The sequence below is a fragment of the Strix uralensis genome, chromosome 5 (genome assembly GCF_047716275.1).
Source record: "Strix uralensis isolate ZFMK-TIS-50842 chromosome 5, bStrUra1, whole genome shotgun sequence".
Classification (NCBI taxonomy): domain Eukaryota; kingdom Metazoa; phylum Chordata; class Aves; order Strigiformes; family Strigidae; genus Strix; species Strix uralensis.
The window spans coordinates 45,104,278-45,129,380 of NC_133976.1; the positions used below are offsets into that span (position 1 = coordinate 45,104,278).

Consider the following 25,103-nt stretch of genomic DNA (forward strand, 5'->3'; position numbering starts at 1 on the left):
TTTCCAGTAAGCTGAAGCACTCCCAGCATTTACAGATCTCAGAAACAACGATGGAAAGAAAGGGAGCAGTTGCCCTCCATGGCAGAGTTTTTTGCTTTTACAGCACAACTTTCCATCTGCAACCAGCTGACACTTTATTTCACGCTATGTTCTCCTGCTGTATTTCACCTGATGTAGGCTTCTAAAAGACTAATATTTCTTAAACTGGAAGATGCATTTTTTAGAGGAAATGGGAAGCATATTCAAGAGAAGGTGGGTGTTCCAAAGGAGCAGAAAATTGAAATGGAACAGGAGATACTGCTGGGAGAAGATGCCACAGGATTGGCAAAGACAGTGGAGGATGACAGGGACAGGGAATACATCTGCAGTGACAAACCCACTGGCCAGACAGCGTAGTTAGTGAAAGCAAAATACAAACCCCAACAAGTGGGTGCCATGCCACAAATTCACTCAGCCCATTAGCAATTAGCATGGGACCAGCACCAAAACATGCCTGAAGTGCTGGGTCCCTGAGATACCCAGAGTTTTTTTTGGAGAAGCTCCCTACCACCTACATATCCTGTACTTCTCCCAGATCTCCAGAACATGGGTGCACTCACTCAGGAACATCTGAGTAGCAGCAGGCACTACTTAAGAAGAAAGCGTACATTAGAGAGACAAGCAAGAGCATCAGATGTTCAGCGAAAGCACAGCGAGATGGGAAGGTTCCTTCATTGATCAAACAGGCAGGCACCATTCTGTATTAACCCAGAGTGACTCCCAGACATTCCCATTTACTGTACATAATAGGAAACGGGTGTTAGTAGCAAATGGATGGACTAGACAGAAAGAACAGGTGAACTGTGAGATTATCTGTATACTGATTCAATAATAAAAGCAGTCTGAACAGAAACCTTTCTCACTCTAAAAGAAAGTAAATTAACCACCCCAAATATAATCCCATCAGGAGAAGAAAAACTACAATAGATTGTACTATAAAGGTTTGTAATGATTATACTTTTTTTTTTTTAATTTTATTTTGAAAGCAGAACCAACATACCCCATCTCAGTTATATTTCATAGACTCTAATCCTAGTGATGAATCATGCAGGAGTTATCATGCAATGTTAACAGAACTTCTGCTTTCTTTCCCCCTCTTTTAAGCCTAGAAGGTGATGTACACACATACATGAAGAATGTTAAAGTTGAAAGGTGAACATAGTCAATGTACAGAGGACATACCTAGTGCTAAAAAGTCCCTAAATTACACTCTAAACATAGAAATGCATTTCATAACAGAAACTATCTCCATCTCCTAGCTCTGTTCCTTTCTTAGACATAATTTCAGATTTTGAGACATGAAAACCTGAAATAATTAAAGTATGCTATCATGTCACATTTTTCTTATGAATGGTAAAAATATAAGCACTCTAAACAAAATCAATATATTAACTATATTTTCATATTTTGAGGATTTTACAGATTGTGGTATTTAAAGAGAAATAAATTCCAGCTATTTACATCTGAAGGAAACCCTAAGAAGACTTAAGATGGCAGCAGAGGAAGCAGAAATTGATCGGTGAGTCTTCAACTGGAGAAGCACCACAAAGCTGTGCAACAGGCAGTTGCACAGGAGGAGGAGAAAGGGAAGCACTGGTCAGACTCTCACCAGCCCTTCATTAACAAAGCTAGGAAACACCAGAACCCATTCCATAACTCCCTTCTCTCTTGAACCTTGCAAGAAAATAGGAAATGAACAGAAGATGTTCTGAACATAAATGCCAGTACATATCATACAGGACAGAAAGATGACAGGCTATTAGCTGCAATCTTTTCAGAACTATATATATAAGCTCCACAATTTACCCAAATTAAAGCTCACTTCCATGAACCAGAAAATTTAGTGCTAAAAATGAAACATACCAGATTCAGCCACAGACACACACCAACACATATTCTCATGCTGAAGCAGATGCTGGACCCAGCATGTACTATGGGGCAAATCTAATTTCTAACCTCTGGTATTTTATTGTATCATCCTTTCGTATTCCCCCTGTTTTGCCTCAGCTGCAAATTCTGCTGTCAATTTTGTAAATTATTTGAAGTTGAGCTCCTAGAGAAGCAGTCTGAAGAAAATCTAAACTCTTATGGACCTCATCAGATATAAATATTGCTCCATTCAGGTCAGGTCACCCTTCTCATCTGTATGTGGAAATTTGGTTCAACAGCTTATCTTCAGGACTCCTTGCACCTTAAAAACACTGCTCTTCCAACAGTTTAGATGTCCCACATCCCACAGGATTATACTCCTATAATCTCATTTCTTTAAAGGATATCTATAGAAAATATGCAGACAGGTCCTGTCCCAGTCTGAGACAATAAACCAATTACAGTCTTCAGCAATATTACATATTTCAGATACTCAAGCCAATAGTGGAAAAACTGTCCTGTGGACAAGGGACATCACTCTTTCTTCCCTGAACATCTGCCTACATTAGGCTGCAATGCCAAACCAAGAACATCTATTCAACTTTTTCCTACTGGGGGAAAAAGGCAGGTGTTTTACCTCCACTAAACTGAAAAAAGGCTTATATTATCTCAGTTTGTAGGGAATTTCTTGTCATAGTACAGCCAACAAGTAAACACTTCCAGTGTGCATGCAAGGGAGATTACAGCCTCAAACATCTGTGTAGGGTAGAAAGGCAGATTACAGAAGTTAGCAGTCACACAGTGTCCCAGTTATAAAAAGGATATACAAAGCACTTCAGTCTATGAACACCCCAAAAAAATTTTCCCCGTGAAAACGATATACAAGAGTCTCCAGAATTTTTCCTTTCCCTTAAGATTCAAGCAATTAAACCTCTCAAACTCACAGAACATCAACAAACAATCCCCTAAACTTGTAATTTCCATCTTTCACCATTATAATTTGTACAGTAACATAATTACATGATTTTTTTTATCCAAGTCTTACACTGGAACAGGCATCACACTGAGTTTAGCAGAATTAATGAAGTTTGTGTTTACCCAAGGGGCCTTTAGAAAGACATCATTACCTTCTTTATTGAGAGAACAGCGGGCTGAACAACATATGCCACACATTTTCTTAAATCAATCATTACTCCATCTTAAAACAGACAGCCTACAGAAAAATTTGATTTTAGCATATCTTCAGTGGCCCTCAACAGGCTTCAAGAATAACAACAAAACCACTCCTGGAATTTAGTACTGAGTAAGCTTTAACTAATACCATAACAGGCATCTAACTTCAACTGTAAGATTTTGCTCCACGACCAAAATAACTAGCAAAAGATACTGCTTCATACCACACCTGAAAAACAAAAGTTTCAAGACTGCAAATGCAATTGCAAAATTAATCTCCTACACATAGGCTTATGTCAGGACAATGTTTCAGCCTAATAAAATATAAATTTGAACTTTCTTGACATGCTTCCCTGCATACCAACCTTCCTACAGAAGAAAATAATTTAAAAAAATAGTCATGAACAGTTTTAAATGTTTGCATTTTACAACTGCCGAAGATACAATGTAAGAAAGTTAGAGAAAATGCAATGCACAGTTATGCACACAGCATACTTCACAACCAACACAAAATATAAAACTATTCTCTCTCACTACGTGACCCAGAGGCAACTAAACAGACAATTTATGAATGCCATCTGCTTCTAGTCCCCTCTAACAATGTATTAGCAAAATATATGTATTTCAAAAGTAGAGGAAAAAGTCTTACTCTGCTATATCAAGATATCCACAGGAAGCAGCTGCATGTAGCGGTATCCAGCCTTCATTATCTGGTTGATTAATATTTGCTCCATTTTCCACCAGAAATTTCACCATATCTACGTTATCATCTATACAAGCCTATAAAGAAAGAAAGATTTAAGAAGTAAGTTCATATTAAAGCCGTTCTACAATACTGTGCATCTTTAAGCAACATCTTCAGGAAAAAAGGTATTTTCAGGTCTGATGAAGGAGTAGGGTTCATTTGTTGGGTTTTGACAGCCAGACAGGAAGAATTTGAGAGAAAAGCAGCAGGTGTTACAGATTTGTAAAAAAATCCTTAAATAAACGAATTCAAACAGAGTTTAACAAAATCAGCAAATATAATTTCCTCGGGTAAATCTGCCCTCGTTTTCTGAGAAGCTATTTACAATCCCCACTGCAACCTTGTTCTCCAGTACAAAGTGGTTCCCTTTAGAAAGCCCGCAGGCCCTCGCTCCATCCCATGCCCAGCTCAGCCACCTGAGTGGATATTACAGTTGAATAAACAGCTATGCCATGAAGTAGAATTGTTGTGACCAAGAGATGAGGAGCAGTTTGGAAAACAATACTATAACGTGGGTTTAATTATAATACAGTTGAGACTAGGAAGTATGGAAGGGTATGCTACGTGTTTCAACACCCCCCGATGTTTTCTACTGCAGCATATTCTATACCACCATACACCTTTTAACAGTGCCTTAATCTCTGCTGTTTATAAACTTACTTGAGTACCAATTTGGCACATTGCAAAAATATTATCATTTGTGCACAACTCTTAATTACTAAGCAAACAGTGTCACCCAGATGCAGAACAACTGCTGTTCTCTAGATCTCCATCTTGACTGGCCCCTATTTTGCCTTTCTTCTGTGTTTGAGTATTTTTCTCACAGGGTGCTCAGTGAGTTCTCTTGCCAACTTCCATACTGCTGCCCTTAAAAGGGAAGAGCAACAGAGAGAAAAGTCCCTCTGCATTTCAGGACAGCAAGGACTCAAAACAGCTAGACCCCACAAGACTGGTATTAACTTTTTAGCTTAATAAATCAACAATACTATATAACCAGAAGGTTGAAATGAGAACTTTCACTGCTGGGCTCCTAAATCCTTCTGGAGAGTTATGCCTCTAATTAAATGCAATTAAGGTATAAATTTTACTTTTCAGAATACTTCTACAGCAATAAAGACTGAAAACAATATACTGCTTTATTATGGCAAAACCCCTCAGATTTCCTTATCTAAGCAATTGTGCCTTCCAAGATGAATCCCCAAACTTTCCTCCATTCTGTAGTGCTGAGGCAACAGCTACACTGTGAGCAAGATGTGTTGCTGCCCCGTTTAACCAGTCAGACAAAACCAGCACCAAATTATCCCTCGTTGACCCTATCTGCTTCACTTAGGTACAAACTTAAGGCTTTGTTTAGAATGCAAGACAGAACTGTTTTAACAATGACTTGTTCATCCATAAACTTGCAGCGACACTGCAACTAGACTGCAGTACAGTGCTTGCATTATTTGTCTTTCAATTAAAAACAGAAACACATTCTTGAGTGAAAACATTCATAAACCTTCCTACCTTTTCAGGTATTCTTGCAAACTGCCTTGCAAAAGCATTTTCTGAATTATCTTTTTAGTCATATCCACCCCTAAAATCAGCAATTCTTGTATGAATAATTTATGAACATACTCCAACAAGACTACAAATTCCTCAGGCATGCTGTCTTTGATTTCTTTCACTTATCATTAGTGTACAATGCCTATATACTAGTAACAAGCTCTGAAAGAAAAAAATTGCCTCTCTTTGCAAGGCATTTTGTTACCTGAATGAAAAGGAACTAAATGCAAGACATTGTAACTCAGTTCAGGAGGAAAGCAAATTAAAGAAACACAGATGTTTATGCTTAGCAGAAACACTAACCTAGCCATATTTCACACATGCCATATATCCAGTTTTCTGAATATCCAATTTGCCTGACCATTGATATCCTATGTATAACATAATACCAGTTTATTATAAGGAAAAAAAATTATATCAGAAAACTTTGAAATTACCTAAGCATTTTAAAATATAGATCTTTAAATATTACATTTCAATATGCTGCATACTCATATATCTTAAAATCCTCTAAAATTCATAATCTGAAAAAAGGGTATCTCAAAATTGATTAGCACTACTAAAAAAAAAGCCAGACCACCTGATTGTGAAACAACCCAACACAGAACAATCCTTGACCATTTTTCAAGTATACATAAGAAAACCTGGCAAGACATACTCATAAAAATACTGTTGCTAAGTGAATCAAAAGCTTACATATGCAGCACATTAAAAGACATATGACTAAGTGGCTAAAAATATTTGACCAAATTTGGGCAGTTTATTGTGCCATACATGGCAAGAAACAGGAGAGCTCAAATACACTTCTCATGTATTATCAGAGATTGCACGTTCATGGCAAGGAAAGATAAACAATCTGTGAGATTATATATATTAGGATGATAGAAGAGTAACTATTAAGGTAATAAAAGAATTTACTTGCATATGCAAATAGGAGAGTACTGGCATTACTGGTGATCACATTTGTGAGGTTTAAACAACGTTCCTCATAACTGATTATACAATCTGAACAACTGTTCTAACAATTTTATTATGGAACAACAGGAGCCACAGAAACTGAAGTCGATGAAATGGAAGACAGTTGTGTAATTTAAAAAATACTACCCTTGAGCCTCCTTAAACAAAGATTACTTAAAAATGAGCCTTGTACCTGAAATATTTTATAGAAAACCCACTGTGGCATCCAAGAAGGTTATTACCTATCTTAAGGTGAAGAAAAGCAAATGCAATTGATCCTATTGCTGAAGAACATGTATATAATACATGCTGCTTCTCCTTGTCCCCTTTTCCCCCTTAACAGCACTGCAGGTGTTTGACTGACCCTGTCACTCTCAGCTCTTTCCATATGAAAGACACCTCTGACTACCAGGCAGGTACCTTAAGTCAGAAAGCCAAGAAAAAAATGTTAAAAAAGAAATTTTATCTCAATGTTTTTTCCATTTCAACTCTGCTTGTCATTGTGCTATCTTCATAGTCACTTCTAAAAGCAATATTTATCAAGTGCCAGAAGCGTCTCTGTTGTTAAAGACTGACATCTCAACCCCAAAACGAAAGCCTGTCAGAACAGCATGATAAACTTAAAGCAACAGCCTCCAAAAAGCCTTCCAGACCTCAGACTGAAAGTTATTACAAAAGAAAAAGCAATGTACATGCAAGATGTAAATAATGAGAGAGTTCCACTGATGTTACAGTGACTCAAAAAGATAAATTTCCATGATGACTTTTGTCCCAGTCTCTGCACAGAGGACAGATAGCCACAGGCCCTCCTCTTCCATGTCTGCTACAAGCCTTCCAAGGATTAATCTTGGTTCTTGGCATCCATCTCCCCATCCCCAGTCTCTCCCTTCACAGTCCTTAGCTCCCACCTACAGCCTCAGTTACCACTTGTGAAACAACAGGTCGTCCTAAAGCTCCTTCTGAGTGCTTGCTAACCACCACATCTGCAGAGCACACACACCAGCCAGCTCCTGGGGCAAGCAGAAGAGCATGGGAGCTCACGCTGAAGATTCCCTTTATCCCATGCACTGGTTCTGTCTCAATCCCATACTGAGCCTCTGCAAACTGGTAGAGAGGCAGCATTTCTGCATGTAGCACTCACAACCCTACCAAATTTGATGGAAGTTAGCCAACTGGCCCCAAACAGAAAAACAGCTGGACGGTGCAATCATATAAACCTCGTTTCCTTTGGGAACTAATTTAGAAAGTGGGCTAATTAGTCATAAAGGAAGCAAAACAAAGCAAAGTTGATAATACAAAGACTGGTTACCTTTTCTGATAGAACAGAGATCAAATCTCAAAGGAATTATATTAAGGCCCAGGACAGAAAACCGCTTTCTATTTGTACAACAACCTGAAACCTGGACTGCCAAGACCGGTAAGGATCAACGCACCTGACTCCCACACAGATAGACCAACCCTAGGTAGGTCTGACTTGTCCTGGAAACAACAATGTTTTAAACTTTTCCCAGAAATACTTTCTGATCACTTGGAAAGGGATAACCAGATGCCTGTTGAACATGTACATTTTAACTGCATTCACCATGACTTCATATCTCGGTGCAAGTGGCATGTGGTCTAGCTGGCTCTTGTTACTATCAGGTATTAAGTACATAGGTGAAGGGTAGACCTAAGTTAGTTAAGTAACCTTAAAAATAGATAGCTTTATATCTAGAGTGCTTGGTCCCTCACTGAGTAACCACCCAAAGAATTCAGAAGACAGTACTCCTCCCCAAAAGACAGGAAAAACAAGTCTGTATTAAAAAAAAAAAAATCAGAAATCTTGTAGGGGAAGAGGCAATCAATCAGTTAGACTACTGTCCCGTATACACACAGCAAAGCCATACAGTATCTACCTTACATTGGACTACAATTTTTATCGTCTTTCATCAATGATGAGATCTAATGAGGTAATGCCATCTAATGAGGTTTAGATGTTGGATTTTTTTACCAGTATTTTTCTAGAGAGAGAGAGATTAAAACCTACCTTTAACTGCTAGCTGATTAGTATCCTGATCTATTCCACAAATTAAGATGTTTTGCCTCTAATAGGAGAAAATATACATTGTATATTTAACTTCTATTATCACATGTCATTTTTCCTTATTTACACTTACTACGGAAAGGAGTCAAAAATATGAACACAGAATAATACATTAAGGGATAAAACAAACCAACAACCATTTTGAATTCCTGTGAGAATCTTGGAAACAGGAGAAAGACCTCACACAATGGCCTGGAGAATAGTTTATTCCTTCCTTTGATTTATCTAGTGAACCAAGTCCAGTGGAACTAAGCAGGAAATTAACATCTTTGTTAATGTATCCAACAATCAAATTAAGAGAGGGCATCACACCTAGGAGCAGAGCTGATTAAAAGCGGTTCCCGTTCTCTTCACCCCGGATTGCTTGTTCCCTCTGCCGTCACGTAACACACCCTTATAGCTATGCTGACATACTTTGCTGAACTTGATGTAAAGTGGATGAGAAAAGCAATCAGAATTTAAAATTAAATAAAATAAGAAAAGGTCAGCAATATACTATTATCTTTATCTGATTAAAGCAGAATTATTTGCTTTGATTATATCATTTTTTTTAATATTCAGAGAAGAAGCCTTGTTCTGAAATTCATCTTCATGTCCTAATTCCACCATCAGAGATACAAAATTTTGTTTTACTGTGAAATTACACCCATTACAAATCCTGGGTTAAACCTTATTGTTTCAAACTGAAACTTTTCAAAGAACACCTTTCTAAATTTGCAACCACTTCTACCACTCACACTTTTAAATTTACAACACATTTTATCCTACTTTCCCATTTGTACAGACTTCTTAAGGAAATCACATTACTCCCTCTGTCTACCTGGCTGTCCTGCCTCCCTCAGCAATTTCAACGGAAATTGAGACAGGAATGGAGGCTGAAGATAATTAAATTCACTACTTGTCATGAAAAGGTCGTTAAAGGATGAGTCCTCTGCTATAATGCTGCCACAGAGCAGTTCACAGTGTGAACTCAACAATCACCCCTTCTACCTCGGTCCTCTCATTGGCCCTCCAGTGAGCTCAGCACCACCAGATAATCCCCACAGTTTGAACACTGGTCTCAATCTGCAATGACTTTTGCCCTTATGAAGAAAGGATTTTTTAGGACAGAGGACATTACAGTTCACAAGTCACACTTTATGAACATCTTCTGGTCATCTTCACTCTCCTTGTAGAAAAAAAAGAATAAGCTTACACATTGCAATTCTTAATTTTATTTTTTTTCTTTCAATAAACTAGTAATTGAGAAGGTATCAAAAGAAATTTGGTCAAAAGATCCAAAGCAAGTTTGAGCAGTGCTTTGCACTTTCGGTAGGTCACATATTTATGCTGCACATTAATTAACAATGGAGCACAAACAAGTGAAGTGGCAGTAAGGTGTACGAAATGAAAACATAAGCCTTACCTAACTTCCAAGCTACAGATTCAAGGTAACCTGGCAGTTACAGCCACTAGAACAAAGGAGGAATATTTTTTTGCACCTTAAATTTGTTTGTAGGTCATTAATCCAATGTTTTCATACAAAGTATAACATCTTAAGAGTCTAGTATTAGTAATGACAATGTCCTAAGACTCACTGAATATTTGGGAACACTACCAGGGTAAAGGGTAATAAGAATGACCAACAACTTAGGTCATGAAATATTAGTGATTATTACACTTATTTAGTGTTTAAGGAATCACTATAAAAGCATGTATTTTACATTTGCTGAGTATTCTTTTTAATAGAGTACATACAGGGTGGAAAAGCTGCTGTTGATGTTCGTTTATGGTAAGAAACAGGACAGTTTTGGTGTTGTAACAGAACTTCAGGCACTAATCTATTATTACAGATGACAAATGTTACTCAATTATGAAATAATTAAATATAATCTTTCCAGTGTTCATTTAACCAACCCATATGTCACAGCTTCTATTTTTCAGTGAGCTGGGGTAATACCGGATATCTCTGCATATAGGCAAAATCTAGTTTTAGGATTGAATATTTTACTTTTTTAAAGCATGCTTACTAGCAAAAATGGAACAGTTTACCATGCAAATATTCTTGATAAACTAGTAATATTACCCTTTTGCTACACTAGTGTTATTTTGTTTAACTTGTTTGTAAATATTGTGTGTGCGATGCATGTGTGTGTTATTTTCAGTTCAGAACAGCCTACTATTTAAAATCCTGGAGAGTTGGTCCACACAAAATTGTTAAAATGATAGCTGCCATAACCAGTAACTCAAATTAACAAATAATTTCAAGAGTGTCTCATTACTTCTGCAAGTTCCGGCAGTTTCAAGTTTATTGTTTGTATTTCTCTCACCCCAGAAAATGAGTCAATCTTGGCATAAACTTCAATGTCAAACCCTTTCCCCCACTGCAGGGCAGCAAACTTTTCTCCAGAGAAATTTCTTGGAAATGTTTCACTTCTAAGTGTAAAGAATGTCCTTTTAGACACCTGCAAAAGCAGGTGGGCAAGACACTTTCTCCTAGGGAGAAAACACTTCTTGAGGCTGATGCAACATTTCATGTCTATTCAAGTCTCATGGGGAAGGCATGCAGAGACTACTGAAACTGAGCACCCACTGACCATCATTACTTAATTCGAATGCTGCAGAGCTGTCAAACATTGACAAAAGCAGACAAACCATTCCAGAACTCAAATTTCTCTAGCTATTACTTCCACTTCATGTAAACATCTTGTCATATGCATGAGTATATCTCAACAGAAGTTTACTTAGATTTTATTTCAGTTCCAAGAGGTGGACAGAAACAGAAACTACGTGAAATTGATAATTGTTTAGCTCAAATATTCAGTAAGAGCATAATGTAATTTCTGTACTACAATTTTGCCTTGTTTGTTACACTAAGCTACCAAATTAATTACATACCCTTAAACTTTGCTAGGTTGTAAATTATAGTTAAGCCTATGAATTTAATTAAGGGCATAATTCATGAAAAACACTAAAATCTATCACTGTTGACACTGATATAATCTACATGTTATACAACTGATTTCATAGGGACTTTCCACTATTTAAACCCTGATGAATGCTTAATCATAGTTCTTAATCAGGACTGTAATAGAATACATATATTCAAGTGGTTTTAGCATTAGTTTTCAAGTAGAGATAGAATTATTCTTGTCCTCTAACCTCTGCCAGGATAAATAAGGGGAATAGGAGAGTTGGCCACAACATGTTATTTACTATAACCAGAGATGGTACCGTTCCTGTTAGCAATCCTAGTAATGGATCAAGACTCACTGATAGATGTTACAACCCAGTCTAACACCTGCTTTCCTGTTTTTGCTGAAACACACACGCCCCCCCCAACTTTTCCAGGCTATATAGTATTAGACGCAAATTTACTTCCAAATAAGTATTTGGGTTTTTAGCTGTGTGCAAATCTATTTTCAAGAACATGAAATTCCCAGACTAAAAGTTCTCTCAATTAAAACTACCATACTACATGTTTAGTATTAAACTTTAACAGTATTCATTTATTTCAACTTAAAGAAAAATCTCAAGACACCCTGCCAAAAAAATACTTGGAAAAAGCCTGCCAAAAAACTGCAAACAATTGTGGAAAAATGAGATGTCATGGAAAAAAACATTAGTCCTTACAAAATTATTTTAGAAGACACCAAACCAAACAGCATTCAAAGCCTAAAATACTGATACTGAAACAGATCTATTTGCCTGAATGTCCTTTTTTCTCCTGGCTCAATGTACTGACATGAAGTTGGTGAAGATACTGGACATGAAGGACTCTATGAAGCAACCTCTGCATAAACTTCACACAATTGAGGCTCTCCCATAAACTCATGGTATTAGGCATCTGAGAAACAACTTCTGCTGTTCCTTCTGGTTTCTTTCAATTTAAAACAAAACTAGTACATTCTGTGGAATAACAAAACTTGCTTTTAAATGTAGATTCAGGTTTCTTAGCTTTATAACCACACTGTAGGTGAAAGAGCCTGAGTTCACTGGGCGAAATGGAGAAATTAAGATCTGACAGCATGGTATTAACCCTGATATTACCCTGAAGGCTTAGGCAGGTAGGTATGTACAAATCACATAGGACAGATTCTCATTTTAGCTATATGTTGGTGAAACCTACACAATTTGTGCAGCAACACCAAATCAGTGAATTTGGGAGTTAAATTCAGAACCGAATTTCAGACTCATTCATTTCACAAACAGCTTTCTCACTCTTCTGGCCTGTGCCTTCACCATTTCCTTTCTGAAGAAATTTCAACAGTTGTGGCTGGTGCACCATGCTCAGTAGGACACAGACATACAACCCTCCACATCTACCTCCTGACAGGTACGGAAGCACTCTTTATTCATTGAAAATAAATGTTTTTTAGGAGTAAACAGAATTTTCATACTGTAAAAATACAGTGCCATTACGCAGGTATGCCTTCATTAAGCATTTATTGTTACAAATTTGGCAGATAGTTATTAGGTTTCATGGTCAAACAATGTGTAAATATTAAATTTGAGAAGGAGAAGTCAGTGTCATATAGTATATGTATTTCTGTCCCAGTCAAATTTAAGAATATGCCAATCATATTTCAAATACTTTTTTTTTTTCATAAGTAAACATAACCTGCTTTTAGCATATGGGCAACTAAACAAGTTCATGCACCAAAGCAGCTTTTCAATTTAAAATACCTAACATACTGATACCCTTTAATACACATTCTTAACCAAATTAATCATCTAGCAAAACAAAAAGGCATCAAGAAAACTTACTAGAAGAATCTGTTTACATAAACAAACAGGTTTGTTCACTTTTATGTTCCTTGGAGCACATTTAAACCACCTGTGCCAAGTTTCCCTTTTTTCCTCTGCTTCTGACTATCACCTCTACACAGCTCTGAGTTCTCTGGAGAGGAAAACTGCACCACCTTGGAAGAAAGCAAACCCAACTACATCTATCAGCACTCCATTGTGAGCTCTTATGGGCTCCATTAGTGATCTACTCCTCAAATGACATTTCATCTTCTGCTTTAGCAGGATCTAGGGGAAGTTTTCATTGCTTTCTAATTATAGCCAAGTGAACTGGCAAAGCTGAGTAGAATAAAAGTAATAACACTGAATTTAATAAAGTCAATGATAACCCTTCATCCCATCAAGGGAAAAAAAAATAAGTGTTGATAGAGCATACTAAACTAACCAAGACAAACTTTCTGTGTGCTCCCTCTCCTACTACATTACTGCTGATGGTAAAAAGCACCTTTAACAGAAGAAACCAAAACTACAGGTACAAACAGGCAGTAAGACACTCAAATTTGCAACTACACACCTATGAATGCTTCATTCAATTAGCACTTGCCATGTGTGGTTTTATGCTCAACATCATCCAATATATCAGTAGTAAAAGCATATTTTTAATAAGATGATAAGGCTGGTATCATACAGGGCCCTTTTCCTCCCTAAGTAGGATGCATGTAAATAAACAAGTAATTTGTATAACTCAATTTAATAATAGAATAAAAAATTACATGTGAAGTATCAATGATATATGTTAGATTTATATACATCTTATATGTAAAAAATTAATATAATCATGTTGTACCTAGATGAAAACAAGAATTAAATTAGGAGTAAAAGTGGCATTTTGAATTACTTAGACATTAATCAGATTACCTTAAATGTATTAGTTTATTGAAACTGCATTTTGTACACAAAACCAATCAAACAAAGGCTACATATAAACAGGAAACAACTAATTGTTTCTCTTCATTTTCCATTTTTAAGGAAAGAATATATTACTACTACTTTCTGTTCCTAGAATGGGAAAAGAAAAGCTATCCTTCTCTAATATAAATCCCAGTAAATTTTTCTATTTATGATTAAAATTATGATTCACTGAATTGACTAGCTAAATTGGAAAGCATTTTCAGCTCTTCAGAAATACTACTGTCTCGAAGCTGATGTAGGTTGCGAATAAGCAGGTTCATGATGAAAGTGGAGTATTCTGACATTCTCACTAAAATTTTAGCAGAAAACCAAGGATTGTCTAAAAGCCAATTAAATAGTTTTAGTGAAATTATCCAAAAGGAAATTAGCTGAACTTGTTACAGTAAATATCAAACAGTTGCTCTTTCTTAAAACTGTAATTTTTAAAACAGATTTTGTCTATTCAGACGGTAACAAGGTGAGAAAGTGCAGCTTCCTGTCCCCGCAATCCTGCAAGTGTCAGACAACACCTTTGCCAAGTGTACCAAAAATAACACCCCAATGCTCCTCAGGGCAGTTCTAGCTCTGAAGCAGGGCAATACAGACATGTTGATAAACCTCCAGGATAATCCTGTTAGCGTTTTAAACAACTAAAGACAACAAAGCACAATGTGTTTTACACTCATCAGTAATGTATTTTAACTTCCGTTTTCAACTGCTCTCCGATTTTCCTTTCTAGAAAAGACTGGCTGTGGTACACACATATATACATAACTACCTTTTAAAATAGCTCAATTTATTTCTGACTTCAGAAATATATTCAGCACAAAACCTAAAGAAACTGGGACCTGGTTTGCTTTCTGATCTGCTGAAAGTTTGAAAGAATTACCCGGGGGAGCACATAAGGTATAGACAATGCCAAAAGATTTGGTGTCAGGTAATTTCCATATACATTCTCATATTCCACATTGTACGTAAACACACAGCATCACTTGGAACAACCTGTCCAAAGCCTTTTTTCTCATTTAATCTGCACGAAGAAATGTCACTGTGATCCCCAAAAGATAAGGTACTGGCAACAGACAAAGGTCACCAAGACTCAAATCCTCTGCAAGGATAAAATAAACTCAGAATATACCTAAAGTCAAAATTCAAGTTACACTAGGCACTTCAGGAACCCCTTCGAAGTTAAATAAGGGTATACTCATGCTGTGCCTTTGTTAAATTTGCTAAACAATCTTCTAAAATAACTTACATGAAATACATTTTAGTATAGTTAAGAAAACTGTTTATACAAACAAAAAAGGAGATAATAATCAAATGCACTGCAATCCTCTGTCAAGTATAAAGAATAAAAGTTTTCAACACCAAACTCCCTCTCTCTCAAAGGCTAGCTACGCAGCTGTTCATCTACACAGATATGGTTTGCAACTTCTAAAAAAGGCATTTTTGCCACAGTGTAACTTAATACTCTATTTTCAATAGGCTAGCCACATTATGAACTTGCTGAGCAAACCTTCACTGGCTGGAACGAAGAGGAAACCTGTGCTCACTTGTGTGTGCTTCCTCTGCCCAGTTAGCAATCCCGGTCACACCTCCAACAACTATCTGTATCCAAATTTTTCACCAGCACAATAAAACAGTAAGTACTTCCTAACAGAGGTGTCACAATTTATCTCCAGCCATGAACGTAAAAACAACTTTGTGAACTTTCTCTCTCCCAAAAGAGCACAACAGAAGTACCAACTTTGACATCAGACTCTCTCTGGTCTATCTAAACAGGAAATGCTTCAGTACAGTTGTCCCATTAGAAACTCATGATGACAGATTAATGAAGAAACTGCAAGTAACCACAAGTTCCTAGGAAACTGCTTACATCCCAATTACATTGAAAAATGGACAGGAAGACAACAGCTAACAAGTAAAATAATCTAAGTTTATATAGATACATCTACAACAGTATATACCACTATATATACACAATACATGCCATTTTAAAAGGGCCAATTTTCAAGTCTTTTTTTTTTTTTAACGGGTATCACACAGACCAGAAGCCATTATTCTACAAAGTAATTTGATTAGGAAGTTACAGTAGTACAGAGATAAAACAAAGGAATGGCAGCAATTAAAAATGTTTAACAAATAAAACTGTGAAAATCAATATAAAATCAGAATTTTAAAAATGGGTATATATAGTATAAATTTTAAGTAACAGAGAACAGAAATTTGGAAAGGAAAGCTATGAACATCAGTGAAAAAACACAGCCAGCAGGTTCAGGAATAATACAGCATTTCTTAACTGTATTAAGAATGGGGAAAAAACTATCAATGATATAGGGCATATATATAAAAATAATATAGGAGAGAGAGATCTTGTCAACAAATACCTCCACTTTGTGCTTTGGAAGAAGCAGAAAGTTTTATTTGTCTTGCACAGAACTTAAGGCACCTTCAAGTTTGCCAATATTTATTTTCTAAATAGATCTTTAAATACCTGGGAAACAGCAGAGGACTGTTAACACACTGTACCAGCACTGCAAAGTAGTAACACAGATGTCTCAATGAGTTAGCTTGTCAGCCATACTGGATAAAACAAATAAAAAACACAAACAAAAAAATAATTCATGTGACAAGATATCAAGGTATCTGAGGTTCATTAGGCTTACTAGCAGGAAGGCAATACTGTGCCACCACAGTTACACTGCTTCAAAGGCTAGCATAGCTTCACCAACCGCACCACCGCTTTTTTTGCCCCATGGAGCCAGACCCGATGAACACTGAAAGACCCCAGCTGACGCACACTCCTAAGACGAGGGCACCAGCAAACACAGTTTTGAACCAACATGGGTCCAATGAGGCTAATAATTCATATTCATTAATTTAATTCATGAAAGCTTATTAGCAAAGACACCTTAGGTGCAGAACCTGAACAGGCTTCCTCAGCAGAGGACACCTTAAAGTATGTGTCCCCAAATCTGAGTTAAACAGATTTGTCTCTTTTTGGCTTTGGCAGCCCCTCATCACATCAAGTATCAAAGATTAACTCCATCATTTTGATACACAATGCATGAAAAGCCAGCAGAAATTGAGTATTTTTGAGAAGCAGTTCTTTAGACTGCATCCGCAACCAGTGTTACTGTTCTTCTCACGGCATCAAAGGGAAAAGCAAACCAGGTAAATCAGCTTCACATTTACTCTGATACAGGAGAAAAGGAAGAGACACACTGACTTCTGGTCACTGTATTAAGAGAGTCAGTATCCTAAGAATGTTACACCTTTCACCACTGTATCATGAAAGCAGCTTCTTTTTCTTCAAACTGCTGTGTGTGCTCCAGTACTGACAATATCTCCAGGCTCCTTCTGGCACATTTGTTTGTCTGCTATGATTCATGCTATACCCCCTTCACCATTGCCACCAAACACTTAGTAGATCTGCAGCATCTCACGTGGCAGGACTTAAGGACTCTCCAAGTCACAGCTATAATCACTGCCTATTCTGTCTGGCACGACCTGCACTTCCTAAGAGGTCATGCTTGCCATCCCCTAATTCTCTGCAAACATCTAGGGAAGAGCTTACGAAAATGGCAAGGATACAGCTGCATTTTCCCCATCCTCTACAGAGCCTTTGGTCCTCACAAATCAAGTTACCTCTGTATGTAAAGGTAAACCTGTAGTCTAGTAACCTCTAAATTTTTCACTTCTCACCTTCTGAAAAGCAATTTTATCCAAGCAAGCAAGCAACAGGAAAATCCTCTACCTAGATGAGCAATTGTAACCCATAGCATACATGCCAAAATCAGCATGGCACTCGTGTCATCTGCTCTTTTGCCAGAGCACAAGGAATTCATACATTCTTGACATGCTGTGGCACTTCATCTCTAGCTTCTCAGTCCTGCATGCCAGATTTTGATTGTTGCCAGACCACAGTTTCAAGGAGAAAAGGCACTAAAGGAACCTGCCAGAAAACCAAAACATTTCTTTAAAAATGTAGGGTAATTACACTCACTACTCCATCAACAGTGTCACTTTGCAGGAAGCTTTTACCTGAGTCTAAGTAAGATACTGGCATATTTCTTCCACTGTCTTCAGCAGCACATAATACCACTTCTAAGAACTTAGCAGAAGATACCTTTGGTAAAAGTTCTTGTAGTCAAATGCTGATAAAAACATACACTTTAAGAAAGTATTCTAATTGACCTTATAGGATCTTGTTCTCCTGCTATACTTGATTTTAGGCAGCTGTACAAAAATAATATCCCAGTTGATAATAATTAGACCCTCACCTGAATATTCTGCATTAGAATCTCTGGCATTCAGGAGATTACAACATTTCGAAGTACTCATAAATACCATCCCTGTTAGATAATTTGCATTTCTATGTTTTAAGATGAGTTTTAAAGAATATTCTGTTCCCTACAGGAGGTAGTGTTATAAAACCAGCAAACCCTAACTCCTTTGAGCTAACATATGCTAATCACTCAGGGCATGATTCTACAGAAGCTCAGTGTTGACAAACAGGGAGGTCCCAGTCTCCCTCCTCACTCTCAACTGCACACTCCCAAAAGCATTTGTCAGACTCTCCATTAGCCAGTTCAACTCACCAGCAAGGCCGAAACAACCCTTTCTCCCTCTCCACCCATTGAAATAAACAAATAAAAAAAAAAAGGAGCGGAAGAAAACAGCATGGTGGGAGGAAGAAGCAAGAGCACGCCTTTTCAAGGCAGCAAAGTACAGTATTGCTTTAGTCGCACCTGGTGCTGCAGCCACTTCTGACTTTCCTTCTCAGAAAGGATTCTGGAGAGAGGTAAAAGCCTACATTTCTAATTACGTAGTAACTCATTTGTGTTGACTTCTAACTTTTGAGAGACTGCTGACATCTTTGAATTGCACCAGGACAGAAAACATGCTGGCTTTCTCTTTACCAGGACTGTGTCAGCTTGAAAGAAATAACAAGAACCCAGAAGTCTGTTGTTTACCTGACCTCAGCAGTATGCACGTCATCACAAAATTAATCATAAACGTTTTTAAGTCTGCTTCTTGTACATCAGACTGCTAGTTAAAGATGATCATTATCAAAGAGCACAAAAATGAAAGCCTGCTTGAAAAGCACATTGGCTTCAAGGTCAGCCATAGCAATGTGACTGACTTTATTGCCTGCATTTTTCCCACAAATACCTAAGAACAAGTGCTAAAGTAAACAAGTGGAAAAACCCAAAAACTGAAACAGATTTAATTATATGGAGAAAGTATACACACTGCCTGAGCATGGGGAAAGCCTATGTGCTGCAGAGTTTTGGCAGGTAACCATTCAGTGCCTGGCAGGGACAGAGCACCAGCAAGGGCAGGGTTAGGGTTTGACAGGGAAGGCTTCCACATTTCCTCATTTCAAACGGACAAAGGCCCATCTGGCTCTCTCCACCATTCATGCTGCAAACTCAAAGCTCCTGCAACGCAAACTGTTTTTAAAACTGGTTCTCAGTTTATTTTCATGATAGATCTATCTGCAAGGCTAGGGGCTATGCTCCAAATACCTCAGAGTGCACGGTGAGAAACTGCCTCCATGTTAAACAGAGAAGAGAAACCCACTGCCTGACATGCCAGAAGACAACCTTGGCTGCCTTGAGCTTGCTTTTTCTCCTCTATGATGCACACCTCTACAAGAATTCCTGGAGGGGAAAGCTGTTCTGCCAGCTTAATTTACACAATTAAATTAGCCAAAACATGCTTAAGCTTTATGCTTCTCTAAGGACCCTACTTTTACATTAAATATTCATTTATGCACAGAACTATATATAAGCAATAGTAAGGCTGAACAGCCAAATATTCCGGGACTAGGAAATGCTTAAATTAATGCTGCCTAAGCCAAAGCAACTGGCCTCACAAACATATGACCCATGTACAGTCCTACATGATCTCTATTTCCCTGTGGCCAAAGCAACTTGTTTCATTCAATTTATAAGATGAGTGCTTTCATAATGTGCAGCTATTCAAAATTATGGACTTTTCTTCACTTTTTAGTGTTCGGCCTGTATTACTCAAATCTTGTTCCAAACAAAACTCATTTTCTCATGGGCTCTTCCACCTATCAGCACTTACCATCATTCAGGTATATAAGCAGGATTTTCATAAAAACTCCACCACAAAAGTTATCATTTTACAGATGATAAACAGACAAAAAGGTCATCATAAGCCATATCCCATCATTTAACCATAAAATTTGAAATACCATGGAACTGAGGTTTTAGGATATACACCATTTCATATGTCTAAAGAAAACTTTCCTTATAGCCACAAGTGCATAATGTTTCTACAGCTTTCCCTGCAGGCTCCTACCCCATATACCATTCTCTGCTTTTTTCCCCTCACTGATAAAGGAGAAGTCCCACAAGCAACAGCCTTTTATCCAATGTCCTGAACTATCCCAAGAGCAAATCCTCTATACTGGCCCTATAATCTAGGTATGATGACATAATAGAGTATTACAAGGTTAAAGCACGTTAAGTCCAAGTACAGATTTCACAGGAAACATTAATTACCTGATATCCAATACACCAACACCCGAATTACATATTTCAGTATTCCCAGTTATCAGCCTTTCTTTCCCACTTCCTTTTCCACACCACCATTCAATTTTCCCAACTCTCAGTTTCATCCCGACAACCAGCCCACATCTGACAGCTTGCTTTTGCCTCCACTCTTCTGACTCACTCCTACATCCCTACTCTATTTTTGCATCTTACAGCTTCCTTCTCTGTGCTAGTGGAGGCAAAGAGGTCACAGCAAAGATAGTACTAGCATATCTCTAAATGTATTTTAGAAGTCCACAGCAACCTGACATCTGTACTGCTTCCATGCTCTGAATTACCGTATTCAAAATTAACTTAGGTATATCACTGTACAGTACTGCAGCTTTTCTTTAGGTCTTGATAAATTCTGTTGGATATCAGGTTTTCTCTGAAACACTCTTCTCTTCTGTAAATCTGAAAATGTCTGAAAAAAGGAGTTCTGAAAAATCCTAGCACCCTCCAAAATGCCAGAATGCAAGAAGACTTTCTCTGCTTCTCCCAATCTGATTAAGTATAAAAAAATCCATCCTCCTTTACAGCTCTCAGCTGAAAATAGTGAGAGAACAGACTTTGTAGAGATCTATGGTTTTAATCAAAGGTATGGACTATCTTCCAGAAAAAGAACTCAATAGGCCAGAACTCTTCAGCCTAGAACAAAATGGCTTTGATGACCATACAATAAACCACTACAAAATCATTAATACGGAGAAAGTAAATAGGAATCAGCTGTTCACCCTTTCTGCTAGTACAAGGAGTTGAAGTCATTACATGAAGCTAGTAAGAACTAAAACCAAAAGACATAAAGAAACAAAAGCTGTTTTTCTGAAAGCTGATTGGAATGCCCCATATCAGCAGAAGCAGAGATGACTTATTACTGAGCTCAGTAGATTGGCCTTTCCTTTTCACACAAATCAGGCACTGGAGCTATATGGTTAACTGAAAGAGTCCTAAAAGCCTTTGGCAGCCCAGATATAGGAAAAAAGTCCCTATTCACTACAAGTCAAATGGATACTACAGCATTTTTACTGCATACTACTCTCAGCAGAGCAGACAAGTGACAAAGCCCTCTGTTTTTAATTTTCTGCAATAGAAAATATGTTGTGTTTTTCATTAGTATTCCAAACAAAGGTACTGATGTTCTTGTGTTCTCAATTTATCATACTTCTTGTAAAACAGGATTCTGAATATCTGAATAAAGAGATATGACTAAGTTTTAACAGTCTAGCCTCTCATTCAGGAGGGTTTTTAAAGTATAGGTATATAAGTTACCACAAGGAGAATTACAGTAAAGCTTATGTGCATCCTAGTACTTGAGACTAAATACAGGGTAGCTTACCTCACTGCAAACAGAGTCATCTTCAATGACTGGTGCTACCATATTCAGATGCTCTTTCCAGAGGAACCTGAACCAGATCTCTCTGAAGCAATCCCTTAATATGCAAGCCTCAACAGGCGCTTGCTTATTTAAACTGTTAGCATCTGTTCAAGCAGTTAACAAACAGGCCAAACACAGAGGAAAAAAGCATGCTGGATTCTGTGGACTAAACTTTGTTTATAACAGCTACAGGAATTATCACCAGTTTACAAGCAGCTTGGTTAAAGGCACAACAGCTTATCTGATGGCAGAAGTTCATCATGCAACAAAGCTTTATTATCAATGTGCTACTATTCTTTACTAAATTAGCATTAAATCTTTAGTATACAGTCACTGCCACAAAAGGAATTTCTTCTACTAGCTACATAGGCTCTTACCGCATTTTAAGTTTTAATAATTAGCTACTGTGCTACTGAAGGAGGCCAAGAAAGAGGGTATTATAGACAAAGCTAAAGCCAGCTGGGCTGTTGGGGTTTTTTTTTTGTTGTTGGATGGCTGCCTTCATTTCACTGAAACACTACAAAGCAAGTTGACCATATAAGGCACTGGGATTCCCATGGAAAATGCTTACACAAATCAGATCCATGCAGTGTTTTTAGTTTATATATTATAGTTAATATGAACATTTGCAGTACATTTATAAAAGACACTTCAGAATTAAATCTTACAGCTACAACATTACTTTTGCCTTAACTGAGTTCATGTAAGTAGCTTTCCAGAAGAATCTACAGCTTAACATTCAACCGAGTAATTTCTTTATGTAATATTGGACCAGATCAATTTCAAAACTGCAGGCAGCAGTCATAAACACAACATCCTTGATCTTGGTGCAAATGAAAAGTACCAGAAAAGCCTAATTCACAGTTCAGGGGTCTGACAGCAAATGAATCTCCCTGCCAGCTGCTGGCTGCAGCCTGCATTTATCAGAGGCAGCAAGTTGCTGCATGGAAAGATTATTTGTAGCCTAGATTCCAACAAGAATAACTCTAACGAGCAAGGGCTTATAAGGAGATGGTAATACACAGTCTACAGAGAAAGGACAGGGAGAACTGGAGAAAGCACCATTCTTGAACAAGGGGGGGTGCAAAATAAAGAGGACTGCAGGGCTTCCACGTCAGAAGGGCAGGGTAGCTTTCGAGACGATGGAAGGAAAACATTGTCAGTCCCAAAGAAGCGGCAAGAAAGAAATATATGCAGACTTTCGGGTTAGACAGACAAATACAGGAATACAAAAAGTCTCAGTTAGAGGTATGTGCCAGCATGACGACAGTATTTTCCTAGCTCTAGGATTTATTTTTCAGAAGGAATCAAGGACTTAATGTTGGGAAGCAACACTTCTAACGCAGTATCAAAATTACTAGAGAACTCTGCCATTCCTTTCGTATCCTACCTTCACTTATTATTTGCATTTATTAAAAGGTTAATTAATTAAAGTAATATCTTTTTAGGTATAAATTTCACAACACGCATCAATGCTTTATGAGAACTCAGTGTTGCCAATACATTGTACAGTTTGGTCAACACTGGGTTTCCTTTTCAAACATATCTAAACCTCACCGTATTCTGTATAGCAGACTACCTGATCTGTTAAAATTCACTAGGACATTTGCACCTGCTTTACTGGGACAAGAATATCATTCTTCAGTCAACACACAGTCTACTGATTCATGAGGACAAAAAGCCATGTCTGTAGTTTAATATAATCTGAACAGAACTATTCTTTCCAATAAATTCCAGCTGCAGCCTGATCTAGCTGCCTTCCTGCACCTCAGAGATACTCCAAGATAGACACTAACCTCTGTACTAATATTAAAAATAATAGCAATTGTTGAAAGCATCCCTACTTCCTCATTACTATATGCACTGGTTACCAGTATGATTGACTCGTGTAGCATGATGCTGGAAGTTGGCATTTTCAACACAGATTTCTCCACCTAAAAATTTCTTTCCCCTAACAGAGAATTGGAATTTTAGATTGCTGCTATCTTGTCTGTCACAGGAGTAAGATATGTTCAGTGAAATAACATGCAGTAATAACAAATAGTAATTAGTATCAGTCACCAACAATTCTATCCATTAAATAATCAAAATTTAAATGCTTCCTCCATTGCATATAGCTTATGGTATTCATCTTTAATAGTTTTGGGATTCCCTCTGCCACAGCCCAACTGCTTACAAACCGAATGATGTCACCAATCTATTACTTACTATTCCAACCACTCACATCAAAGAATCTTTAAAATAACAGGTAGTGAGATCAACTTCATATATCCTCCATAAAAATACAGGGGTTTCTGATTAATGTATCCATTTTGCATATTATTGTCTACAAAAGCATCTGAGATTTTCCTGCAAGCACACTGGAAAATTATGTTAACTATCAATACACACACACCCTGCTCTAATGGCTAACCAGCTATCACATCACTATGGCACCCCTATATATAGCAATTCCTGTATCCAAAAATGAAAGTCAACTTCAAAGATTTTTCTTAAATTTTACATCCCCTAGGTTTGCTCTGATTATTTTTTTTTCAATTTCCTGAGGAAAAGAGGAAGACTATGTTCCATTTACTTCAATGTTTAAATTTTATGCAATCTTTAACTGGCATTTTTAGTTGAGACAACCATCAAAAGACAGGGTTCTGATTTGGAAAAGCAAAACCCCTTACAGAAGAATGAACCTTCTATTCTAAGTACAACTCTGATTTGTATATGTATCCATAATGAGAATACAATAGCCATAATTGATACAAGCAAACAACTCTCTGCTCATTGAGAACTTTAAGCACAGACTTCTAAGTACTAAAAGAACACATGGGTTTTTTTCCTCAATGCAAATAAACAGATTCAGAATGGGATAGGCTGACAAAATAAAAAGAGAGACAGTCTTCAAGATTTGGCATAGGACATAAAACCAGCAAAGTTCAGAAATCTGGCTTCTTTCTGGGGAAAGGCTAGTTTGGGCATCCAAACTCTTCAAGTTCTAAATCTATGAGGCAGCTGGGATGCACACCTTATGACCAAGTAAGATTGCACTGAGTAAGATTTAATACTTATGCATACCACTGTGGT

At 37.4% G+C, this 25,103-nt stretch overlaps 1 protein-coding gene across 5 annotated transcripts in view; it reads right to left on the minus strand.

Moving 5' to 3' along the window:
* The window catches only part of PPP1R12A (protein phosphatase 1 regulatory subunit 12A), a 121,537-nt gene that overhangs the window by 71,474 nt on the left and 24,960 nt on the right, over positions 1-25,103 (minus strand). For all 5 annotated transcript variants that reach the window (XM_074870655.1, XM_074870657.1, XM_074870658.1 and 2 more), the window contains exon 2: positions 3,731-3,861. In XM_074870655.1, coding sequence (XP_074726756.1) covers positions 3,731-3,861 — 131 coding nt within the window. The remainder of the gene's footprint in view (positions 1-3,730; positions 3,862-25,103) is intronic.